At 41.9% G+C, this 12,455-nt stretch overlaps 1 protein-coding gene across 1 annotated transcript in view; it reads left to right on the top strand.

The window, feature by feature from the left end:
• The window catches only part of MAP3K2 (mitogen-activated protein kinase kinase kinase 2), a 102,294-nt gene that overhangs the window by 81,116 nt on the left and 8,723 nt on the right, over positions 1 to 12,455 (top strand). The window contains exons 11-16 of the mRNA XM_075933035.2: positions 423 to 515; positions 1,301 to 1,507; positions 2,188 to 2,336; positions 4,374 to 4,505; positions 6,148 to 6,277; positions 8,098 to 8,275. Coding sequence (XP_075789150.1) covers positions 423 to 515; positions 1,301 to 1,507; positions 2,188 to 2,336; positions 4,374 to 4,505; positions 6,148 to 6,277; positions 8,098 to 8,275 — 889 coding nt within the window. The remainder of the gene's footprint in view (positions 1 to 422; positions 516 to 1,300; positions 1,508 to 2,187; positions 2,337 to 4,373; positions 4,506 to 6,147; positions 6,278 to 8,097; positions 8,276 to 12,455) is intronic.

Below are 12,455 nucleotides of genomic sequence, written 5' to 3' on the forward strand. Positions count from 1 at the left end.
AGTCTGAGAAGCTGAGGGGGAAGAATGGGAGCTAGCCTAGAGGGAAAGAATTACAGCTTCAAGAGCTTAGCTACTGTCCATAGGGCCTTTAGGCTGGAACCTGGAGTAGAGAGAGGGCCTGGATCTCTTTCCTGCTCTCCTTCCCTCCCCCATCAGGACACTAGTGGGGTTGTTGAAGAGGTGGCACCTTAACTCATCACATGAAGAAGCGCAGGACCCACCATGATAGTGTTGGCCATTTGCCACAATATGCACAGCCTTCTAGTTTAGAAGTGTCTTTATAAAACAGTCCACTTAATCATTGTGTAGGGTTGCTTTTTTAAAACTTGTGTAAGACTGATTAAAATTTGGTTTGTTTTATTAATTTTTCCTCGTGCTTAATTTTGCAGCTTGTGGTAATGTTTTCTTTTTGTTCCCTATAGACTATGATATCCCAATATTTGAGAAATTTGGAAAAGGTGGGACTTATCCCCGAAGGTATCATATTTCATATCATCACCAAGATTACAATGATGGTGAGTATGGGACACTGTAACAGTTTCAATATTTATCTTTTTTTTAAATTAAGTTGAAAGAGTTGTACAGTATAATCAGAAAATGTCGAAAAGAAAGGCAAACAGGTGTTCTTTCTCTGAAATAAAGGTAAACCACGCTTAAATGTTATCACAAACATTCATTTAAGCACTTGCAGTAGTCTGAGTCACTTTCATTCTTAGTCTGGAATGGCATAGAGTGCCTAAATTGTTGCTCCTCTTAACTGATTCTCATAATAAAAGAGAAGGATACATCATAAAATTGAAAAGCAATAAATTTAAAACTCATAAATAATACTTGTTTGTTTAGTGCATAATTAACCTGTGGAACTAATTGCTGGAAGGTATTGTATTTCAAATAATGCGTTACATTAGAGAAAAAAGAGGGGAGAGAATCCTCATTCTTCAGGGTATGTCAACCACTAATCAGTGAGAAGTAGGAAGAAACTTCTACAGGCAAGCAATTCACAAAGTTTCCATTACAAACTGCCTTTATCTTCATCTGAACTTGAACACTCTCTGTTTGAGGATGCCTGCCATTAGAACTGTCATGTGTCTTTGGTCATAAGATGTATAGACATTCTGCATACATTCCCTCTCAGCAGGCTAAACCAGTAACTTTCATTATCATTGTTATAGTATATGGAAGATTTGAATTGTATTATGTTTTCAATGCACACTTCATGTAGTGTACGTATACACATGTATTATTTAGTACATATTCTTCATGGTACCGTATTATAGGTAGTCTTTGTGCATCATTGCAGGTCGTAAAACCTTTCCTAGGGCCAGAAGGACCCAGGGAAACAGCTTCCGATCTCCAGTCAGTTTCAGTCCCACTGATCACTCACTGAGTACAAGCAGTGGGAGCAGCACCTTTACTCCAGAGTATGAAGATAACCGAATGAGAAGAAGGGGAAGTGACATAGAAAACCCTACCCTGTCAGTAATGGACATCAGCCCTCCTAGCCGCTGTGAGTTAAAAAGGCTCATTACGGTCTTCAAAGGAAAATAAAAAATAACTGGTTAAATATTTAGTAGATCAGAACTGGCAAAATTACTAAAATACAACATTATTATGACATTAATATGTTGATATTATCATAGATTTACATTATAATTATAACTAATCATTTCAGATTTTCTTAACATTTAATAATGTTGTTGTACATCTGGACCTAAAGTTAAGACGTTTCCATTCAAGTATTCTCTTTATTTATTCTTGCTGCTATGGGTCAATTTTTTGGGGGATGGTAGTAAATGGGAGACCGAATTAGCATGGTGTTTCAGTGTATATGTTAATACCAGGTACGTATACCTTGTAGTTACTGTAGATCACAACTTGTGTTTTTTATAGGGCATTCTTAAAATATCAGAGTGGTAAAATATATTTTAGTCTTCTTGTCAGATTAGCTCTTAGTAAGTACCCAAGGTGTTTGTATTTTGTGCTGCTAAGTTTGAATGTATTTTTATGGGTAAAATATAGATGATTATGTAGCTGACAGGAACACATTTTTTCTAGTGGAAATTTTGTAAATTCATGCTTTTTAATTAAAACTCAGACTTTTTTCCAAAAATTGTATTTGTTTCCCAATTTTTCTGGAACAACTGACTAAGAAGCTGTTGTGAAAATAAAACACACTTATATTTTCAGCACCACGAGCTCCGACTAACTGGAGACTTGGCAAGCTGCTGGGTCAGGGTGCTTTTGGCAGAGTATATCTATGTTATGATGCTGATACCGGAAGAGAATTGGCTGTTAAACAAGTTCAATTTGACCCTGACAGTCCAGAGACCAGCAAGGTAAGAGCCCCCAAGAAAAATATTTTTGAAGGGATCACTGTAAGAATGGTTTTCTGAATGTCTAAATTGATGTTGCTTTTTGCTTCTCTTAATTTTATGAATGTTTGAGGACATATACTTCTGTGAGTCTACACAATAAAAATAATCTTGTTTCATTAAAATCTTTATGAAAATAATTCAGTTGATTGTTTAGTGTTACATTGCACATGAATTTCATCTGCAGAGCTATCTCTATGAAAGTAGTGTGTACTATCAAATTCAGCACCACCAAAGCTAAACAATATTCTAACATGGAAAGTACTTCAGAAATATTAGTAGTAAACTGAAAATATAGGGACTAGGCTACATTAGCTTTGTTTTAAAATGAAGCCAATAGAGAATGTTATGATAAAGAACACAGTTAAATGGATAAGACTGCAGTTACGTACAAATTGACATTGTAGTCAGTACAGTTGTAGGGAGAGTGGGCTGGACTTCATTCATCTGCAGAATTAGCTGGCTAACTTCCATCTGTCCACTCAGTTATCTCTAGCTCTTACGCTATCAGAAGTAATAAAGATTGACTTGTGTTAGAGAAGAAACCGGCGACCCAGGAGCAGATGGGGTAAACGGAACTGCTTTATTGCCCACGCACATTTACCTCGGACATTCAACATAACATCCAAGTGGAAACAGATTGGCAACAATTACACCCTTTTATCTATTTTAGTATATTAATTCACACCTCTCTCTACTTTTTCTAAAACCTTATTAGTAATGTTAACTCCCATAAAATGGATATTAATCAGCAAATAATGAATACAATTACACCTGCTCCAATTACTGTTTACGGAATTTCTAACTGAATCAACACTTTCTACACTACAAACTTTCTAAATCAGCAGGTTACAGAGATTACAAGAAACTTAACCCTGAAGATATTTTATACAGTGCACAAGACCCAAAAAAGTAGAGCAGCTGCATGCTCATCTGTTTTTCTAGGCTGCAAAAATGAAGGGAAAGAGCATGTTCAAGGGTAATGCCTGCTGTGGCTGAACACCTTACCACTATCCCAGACCCCTATTCATTTTACATATCCTAGCAACTTGCAACTGTTTGTTTTTTGTTTTAAGTGCTGAAGCTTTAAAAACTAATTATTGTAAAAATATCCAGTTTGCTCTGGAAAACATAGAGACCATATGATGCCATTTATGCAGAAATTACTTTTCATAAGATACCACACTTGTCATTACTACTTGTAACACCCCCTGGCAATATCAAGAAAATTATCTCCTTCAGATTTTGGAGCACTACAAGTGGTCTGTGATGGATAGATACCAACTTTTGATGAAGGGCTTCCACCTGGAGTCTCTGAAATGCTTTAAAACTCTAAATCACGGCCACTTTTTAATTAATTTATTACAGGGAAACTTATTGCAGGGAATAAACGACACTTCCATGCTATAAAATAAATAAATAAAATGTAGCTGGGAGGAAAAAACAAAACTAAAGTAGGAAATTGTGAAATACAGTGTAGATTTATGAATACACTGCTTATTGGAAAAACTTTGAAATAAGCTTTTAAAAACTAATTCAAGTGATACCTAAAGAAAGAATGAATTTGACAATTTTTTAACCCTCTGAAAACTTGCAACATATTACAGTAGAGCTTCTTTGATTTCAGTGACGTTTTAAAATAAGCTCCTTGACAGGTTCTAGTTTCTGAGTATGAGAGAGAGAATGAGTCTTGAAATCAAAAGAAACTGACAACTGGAAAATATCCCTAAAGAATTTACAGAAGTCAAACATTTCTCAGATTATGCTGTAGATTTGTTCTCCCTCATTCTAACACTGATATTTTTTTAACAAGAAAATGTGTTAATTTTACAAAAACTGCAGAATAAACCCTGGGCTCAATCCAGATTTATCAAAAACTTTTCAAAGTCAGTCTTATTAACAGAAATCTGAAATTGTGTTAAATGATTTATCTCTCAACTTTAGTAAGCTTTGTATATATATATATATATATAAATATATATATATATATTTTCTTTTCAGGAGGTAAATGCACTTGAGTGTGAGATTCAGCTGTTGAAAAATCTGCTGCATGAAAGAATTGTTCAGTATTATGGCTGCTTGAAGGATCCCCCAGAAAGGACTCTCTCTATATTCATGGAATACATGCCTGGGGTAAGCAACCGAGATTGTTGATGGCAATCATTTCTATAGAATGCGTGCCAAACATAAATGGATTTCAGGAGCACACACGATTAAGGAAATGCCTGATGAATGGTCGACCAAAGACAGACAAGTGTGTTATAACATGATTAGATTTACCCGACCTTGCTTGCGTCCTTAACTCAAATAAGGTTTTTTCTTCATTTAAATCAATAAGTAGGCTGCTCTGAGGAGAGCATTATCCTGACATAACCAAACCCTGACTTGGCTTTGTAATAAGAGGAAGCATACCAAATGTGGTGGTCATAACTCTTACCATTTAGGAAAAGATATTGAATAAACAGGCTCACAGACAGATGCACATTTCTAAAATTTATAATAAGATTTGACTGCCCACTGTATTATTTGCTTAGATTAATTCCTAATTAGAATAATTTAGAGAGTACAATAATTGAGAACTTCTGGCTGATTGCTTCTTGCAACAAATGTCTTAAAATTTTGTGGTCTTCTAAAACAACTTTTAAACATGTATCTCAAATTTAACATTCCCCCTTGAGCCAGATAACCCCTTCATAAGTTTTCTATCGCAGTATGTAGGATTCCTGTTGACATGGGGAAAAAACAGATCAAGCTTGAATTCTAAGGTGTAGGTCTTTCACTTAGCATATTAGGAACTATTACTCATTCATTCTGGAGGCCAATCAAAGACGAGAAGGCAAAAATTAATTAACAATAGCCGAAGTTAAATTGAAAACTAGATCTTGCAGCTGTCCTTTTATTGGGCCACAGGTGTGTTGTACTGTTTCTCCTGTCTCCTTTATGGAAATGTTTTGCTTTCTGAAAAGTGCAGATTTTCATGTATTCACAAAATAGAACAAACAAAATTTAGAACAGTGAGAGATGCAGTAGTTTCATGCATTCCGAAGTGTTCATAAATAATCGCCGCATTCTAGTTTGCAAGGCTGCACAGAAAAAAACATTGATTTTAGATGAGATGATCTCATTTTAGAGACTTGTAAAATGTTCTAAGATCTTGAGGACAGAGTATCAAAGTATGCAGTTTTAAAAGATCTATTAGCTTTGTGGTTTGTCTTGATACTGTTTCTTTTTAAGCCCTTACATTTGCATAATTTAAAATGGCCAATCCAAATTGTATTAAGATATGTAGAAAAATATCACTTGTAGACAGAGATTTGTTTTAATACCAATTGTCTGCATTTTGTTTTATTGAGACCAAAAACTTGCCAAATAATGTTTTTAAAATGTCATGCTCTGGGCTTTCCAGTGCATTTCTCTCTAACATGGATTGTGTACTGCCAGTGGCGGTGTCATGTATTGTGCCAAACACAATATCATGTAACTAGTAAATCGGGCTTAGAATGAAAATACCTGTATTACCTGGATAGCAGTTCAGCAGCATTTACACTACTTGATATTTTTAAAGTTCATTGTCTGGTAACATTATGCTCCTGTTAAACGCTCCTCAGTCATTTAGTTTAGCTCCAGGTAAAGCTGATCCACAGAAGAACTTTTCACTTCTAAATTTCTGGTACAAACTTCATAGAATTCATAGTTATTTTTTAATAGTGGTTGAAAGAAATTATTGTAGTATTCTTAAATGTACTGTAATTAATACTTTTTCTTTTGCTCGCAGGGTTCCATTAAGGACCAGTTAAAAGCATATGGAGCACTCACAGAGAATGTGACACGAAAATACACACGGCAGATTTTGGAGGGAGTTTACTATTTGCACAGTAATATGATTGTACATAGAGATATTAAAGGTAAGTAAAGGAGAGGATCAAAGGAGTAGCCGAGTTAGTCTGTACCAGGAAAAACTTAAAAACCAACAAATAGACTAGTAGCACCTTAAAGACTAACAAAACATGTAGTGGGCACAACCCACTTCTTCAGAAGAGGAGTAAGTTCTACTTCTTCGAGTGATTGCTCATGTGCATTGCGATATAGGTGTGTGCGCACAGCGTGCCCGCACCGTTGGAGACTTTCCCTCAGCAGTACCCTTAGGGCCAGCAGGGAGCCCCTTGGAGTGGTGTCAATACGTTGGCCCATATGTACCCCTGCTAGCCCCGTCACCCACTCAGTTCCTTTTTATCGCCATGACGGTTGTTGGAACAACCCTCAGCTCGTCTTTGAGTCGTTCCCTTCACTGTTATTCTCCTTGTCAGCAATCATCTGTTAAGTACCTGTTAATTTAGTTAAAGACTTTCATTTGTAGTTTTCTTTTTACCTTGTGGCGGTGCGCCGTGCACCCACGACAGGGCATGCCCGACCCGCAAGGCTTTAAGCCCTGCAAGAAGTGCAACAAGTCTATGCCATGTGGTGACCCACACTCATCGTGTTTGAAGTGCCTGGGAGAATCGCACATTACAGACGCATGCAAGATTTGTAAGGCGTTTAAGCCCAGAACCAAACGAGAGCATGAGTTGCGGCTCAAGGAGCTTCTGATGGAGGCAGCACTCCGGCTGGCTCCGGCACCAGACTTGACACTGAGCTCCAACAGCGCACTGGCCTCGGTGCATGACAGCTCCGCACACTATACCTCCGCGGTACCGCACAGGGCCAGACGTCATTCCCAGTCGCCGGTACCGCTCCAGAAGAGGCCTAATAGGGGTCAGTCCCCGCCCAGGCATGCGTCCTCCGTGCACTCTACAATGGGGCACGCAGCATCAGCCAGTCCAGAGCCCGGGACTTCTAGGTCAGTTGACTACCCTTCCCACTGGAGGGATATGAGTCCTTTAGAGGACTTCCTGGACCCGTCCACCATGGAGTGGTGGGATTTTGTTCCCAGGTGACCCAGTTCCACTGCCTCATCCTCAGCTCCCAGTATGTTTCCCACTGGACTCAGCGTGAATCTTCCTTCTCCTCATAAGAGTCAGGGAAGATGGAAGTGTAGCTAGCTTTAGCACTTTGTCTCCCTAGCTGGCCTGGCCTCTTGCTCCCTAGTTTACCAATGATATGATATTTCCATATGATACTTCTATATGATATTTAGATGCAAGCTAGATTCTAGCTCTGGCTCTCCCAACTCCCTGTTGCTTGGTTCCAGGGAATGCTGCAGGGAGCGTGAACTGTAATTCAATTAACTACCCTTCTGAACCGAGCTGCAGAGCAAGAGGGTGTGCAGGCAGCTCAGGGAGACAGAAAAAATGTTTGCTGGCTAGGCTACAGCAAAATGATGGATGAATACCATGGCATTTTGGAAATAGGCCAAATTATGCAGCTGTGGAATTGTGGCATCCTCTGAGACTTGTCTGAGACAAATAGGGCAGGTTACGCCTCAGGACTATAATTTTTAGATACTGTAGATGCAGGAAGATGACAATGCATCAGTTACATTTGGTTCACATTTCTGAGGCTTTCTTTCTGCAATTGTAAGGGCTAGAAATATTTTTAAATGAAAGTTCAGAATCTAGAGAACAGTTCTGAGGCAAGGGGCAAAGCCTATGCAGTGACATATACAGAGCTATTACTACAGAGCTTTTCGATGCACCGGTTAAACCAAGTATGTGCTGATGCCATTCATTCTCATATAGTTGATGGTCTTTTATTGAATATAAAGTAGAGATTTTTCATTTTCTTCCAGGAGCAAATATTCTACGGGATTCAGCAGGCAATGTGAAGCTAGGTGATTTCGGTGCCAGCAAGCGACTTCAGACTATCTGCCTCTCTGGCACAGGAATGAAGTCTGTCACAGGGACTCCATACTGGATGAGTCCTGAAGTTATCAGTGGAGAAGGGTATGGGAGAAAAGCAGATATCTGGTATGTCAAAGAGCTATTCTAATGAAAGACAGCTACATGCTACCCCAGGGGAGATGATTTCACAGCAACATTTAAATTGTCATGATTTTATGCATGAGCACTCTCGTGATGTGTTTCTGGTTGCCCAAGATGAAAACAAGCTGTTTAGGCACAAAGAATATATTGTGTGTGTGGGAGGGGTCAGGGAGAATCTACTTAACACAGTGCTGACTGACTGAGCACCACAAGAGAATACTCTGGACCAAGTTCACATGAAATTAGGCCCATCTGGCATATTTGTAAACACTGGAGAAGGCACTGGCATACAAAAATGTCACTAGTAATTCAAAAGATTCAGGGGGTAGCCGAGTTAGTCTGTACAGGATACACTTAAACAACAGCTTTCATGGGCACAACCCACTTCTTCAGATGAAAGTTAGTCTTTAAAGTGCTGCAAGACTATTGTTATTTTTCAAGTTTTTTTTCTGTTACAGACTAACATGGCTACCCCTCTGAAACTCTTGTATACTAGAAAGTATCCATTGTATGTTAACAGGGTGGATTACCTGTTGAGTTTACTCCGCTATCAAACAAAATATAAGCATATAGCCAACATATTTCATACTTAAACTTTATGTAATAGAAGAAGAAAAACTGCAGGATTCAGAGCAGTACATCTAACAGAACAAGTGGTGATTTCAAGACCTTAAGTGAGATGTCACTGAGCTATTTGCAAGTGTAGTGTACTCTGGGTGGTTGATGCTCATGTAATGAAATATCACTCTCTTACAAGAATGAGGATAAATTCAGGGCCAATTATTATAAAACACTTTTTTTTTTTTTACAGGAAGAGGGGAGCATTATATGACTTTCAGAAATGGGCATAGATAAAATGATTGATTTAAAGGGTGAGCTTGTTCCAAATCATAGTCTAGTCTAGCAAAGCAAAATTGGCAGGTGATTTCAAACAGGAGGGAATTCCTTAAACACATAAATTAAATTAAAATTAATGGGGATTGCCTAATCTCCTAGAACTGGAAGGGACCTTGAAAGGTCATCAAGTTCAGTCCCCTGCCTTCACAGCAGGACCAAGTACCATCCCTGACAAATTTTTGCCCCAAATCCTTAAATGGCATCTGCAAGGATTGAACTCACAACCCTGGGTTTAGCAGGCCAGTGCTCAAACCACTGAGCTATCTCTCCCTATGCAGATGGGAGCACAGAGAACCAAGTGTATAGATGTAAATGAGCATGTTGCTAATGGCACCATCATTTAAAGGCATTATAAAGAGTGCCACGCTATAAGCAGATAGGATTGTTCAAGCCAGTGAGTAGGTGTCCTATTGTGCCTGTCAGTTCAGCAGAAATTGAAATGGTTTGTCCTAAGCCAAGTGGAGGGAGAGGGAGGTGGGAGAGAGAGAGACTGTCTATTGCAGCATGGTTTTCAGTATTATAATTTTCAATAGTTAAGTGTTCCTTAATAGATTGCAATGAGTGTCATCATCTTAAGCATTTTAAAAATGTACAGGCAGTCCCCGGGTTACGTACAAGATAGGGACTGTAGGTTTGTTCTTAAGTTGAATCTGTATGTAAGTCGGAACTGGCGTCCAGATTCAGCCGCTGCTGAAACGGATCAGTTTCAACAGTGGCTGAATCTGGACGCCAGTTCTGACTTACATACAGATTCAACTTAAGAACCCCAGGCATCCCCAAGTCAGCTGCTGCTGAAACTGATCAGCGGCTGATTCCAGGAAGCCCGGGGCAGGGGCTTCCTGTAGTCAGCCACTGGTTATTTTCAGCAGCTGCTGACTAGGGGACACCTGGGGCAGAGCAGCTGGGGTGCTGCTGGGTTGGTCCAGTGGCACCCAGAGCGGCGCTACGGGACCAACCGGCAGCGCCCCAGCTGCTGTACCACAGGCGTCCGGAGCAAAGCCGCGAAGCACGGGGGCAGCGGGACAGCCCAGACGCGCCGTGGCTATCCTGCTGCCCTCGGGCTCCGTGGCTTTGCTCTGCTTTGCTCCCCGTCCCCCTGGTCTGCACACCGGGGGGACGGGGAGCAAAGCGGCGGAACAGGCGGGCAGCGGGACAGCCCAGACGCGCCGTGGCTATCCTGCAGCCCTCGGGCTCCGCGGCTTTGCTCTGCTCTGCTCCCCGTCCCCCAGGTCTGCAGACCAGGGGGAGGGGGAGCAGAGTAGAGCAGAGCGGCGGAACGCGCGGCCAGCTGACAGCCCAGACGCGTCTGGGCTGTCAGCTGGCCTCGTGCTCCGCTCTGCTCCCCCTCCCCCTGGTCTGCAGACCAGGGGGAGGCGGAGCAGAGCGGCAGAACGCGCGGCCAGCTGACAGCCCAGACGCGTCTGGGCTGTCAGCTGGCCGCGTGCTCCGCTCTGCTCCCCCCCCCCCCCGCAGATCAGGGGAAGGGGGAGCAGAGCGGAGCACAGCAGAGCGGCGGAACGCGCGGCCAGCTGACAGCCCAGACGCGTCTGGGCTGTCAGCTGGCCGCGTGCTCCGCTCTGCTCCCCCTCTCCCTGGTCTGCAGACCAGGGGGAGGGGGAGCAGAGCGGAGCAGAGCAGAGCGGCAGAACGCGCGGCCAGCTGACAGCCCAGACGCGTCTGGGCTGTCAGCTGGCCGCGCGTTCTGCCTCTCTGCTCTGCTCTGCTCCGCCTCCCCCTGGTCTGCAGGGGGGGGGGAGGAGCAGAGCGGAGCGCGCGGCCAGCTGACAGCCCAGAAGCGTCTGGGCTGTCAGCTGGCCGCGCGTTCCGCCGCCACTTTGCTTCCTCTCCCTGGTCTGCTCGAGACCAGGGAGAGGAAGTGCCCTGTTCGTAACTGCGGATCCGACATAAGTCGGATCCGCGTAACTCGGGGACTGCCTGTATATCAAGCCAATAACAAAAGTAAATGTCTGTCTTGGTTAGCAAGAAGAGATGCAGTCTCTTTGGGTCTTACAGTATTGCTTTACTGCCCGGACACTAGACTGTGTGGTATGGATTCCTGAAAACCATTTTCATCAAACTATGGATTTTTCTGATCTCATAAGATCAGCCACATCTCCAGATCAGTATATAACTTAGATCAGGGCTACTCAACTTTGCAAGCCCCAGGGGGCCACAATTATACTCACAGTGCATGCCGAGGGCCGCAATTTAAGTGTGGTTGCATATAATGCAAATATATATGCAAATAGCTTCTTTCACTCTGACAGGCATAAATACAAAGATTAAGGCAAGACTATATAACATGAAGGTCCCATTTAAGTCAGTTCTGTTGATATTAGTGAAATGCAATATTTACCTGTTTTCCACCCATGACAGCACTTTTAATGAGCAATGACAGTCCAGGAATTTAACTACAAAAACACATCTCAACAGAAGGCCATTATATTGATTACTTTTTTGTTTTGGCTCCAACCTGTGGGCCGCAAACCAACAGGCTGTGGGCCATATGCAGCCCGTGGGCCACGAATTGAGTAGCCCTGACTTAGATCTTACCCAATAATCATATTGTTGCCAATCCTTTAGTTGCTAACATTTAAAGAGCCTGTTGGTTTAATTTTAAAAGAAAAGAAGTAGTGAGTTAAAATGGTTGAGGAAATCATTGCAGTGATAATGTGCATAAATTCTTCTATCAGGTTGAAAGTAGTGCTGGAATAAATTGCTAGTTTTCAAAAGTCTTCCTGTTAGATATCCAAACAGTTTTGGGGATTATGAGTCCTTGTTTAAAGCATCCTTGTTAGAAATTCAGTCTAGAAAAATGAAGTAGGAAATAGGGATGTTATAGTTTCGTCAGTTAACCGATAATCAAAAGCTTATAGGTTAATGCTATAAACTACACACATTTTCCTGTTCCCTCCCCCAGTAAATTTTTTAGCACGCTGGCCAGAAGCCTGGCTCAGTCCAGGACCTACCTCTGCTGTGACTCTGCAATTAAAGTGTATTAGGAGCTAGGCGGGCAGCCTGGTTCAGTTCCGGCTTGCGCTGTGTCCAGGAGCTCAGAAAACCTCTTCCCCTGACGGGTTGTTGCCACCTTGCACTGCTGCCTCTGTATCAGAAGCAGCAGCACGGGGCGACAGGCAGCTGGTCTGCAAGGAGAGCTGGTTTTTAAACGGGCTCCCCTTGCAGACCAGCTCCCGTCTGGCACCCCAAGCTGCTGCCTCTGATACAGTCTGGGGTATGTATGTGATCACTCTGGGGTGTTTTTTTCAAT

This window comes from Pelodiscus sinensis, chromosome 7 (genome assembly GCF_052426305.1).
Source record: "Pelodiscus sinensis isolate ZL-2025 chromosome 7, ASM5242630v1, whole genome shotgun sequence".
Classification (NCBI taxonomy): Eukaryota; Metazoa; Chordata; order Testudines; family Trionychidae; genus Pelodiscus; species Pelodiscus sinensis.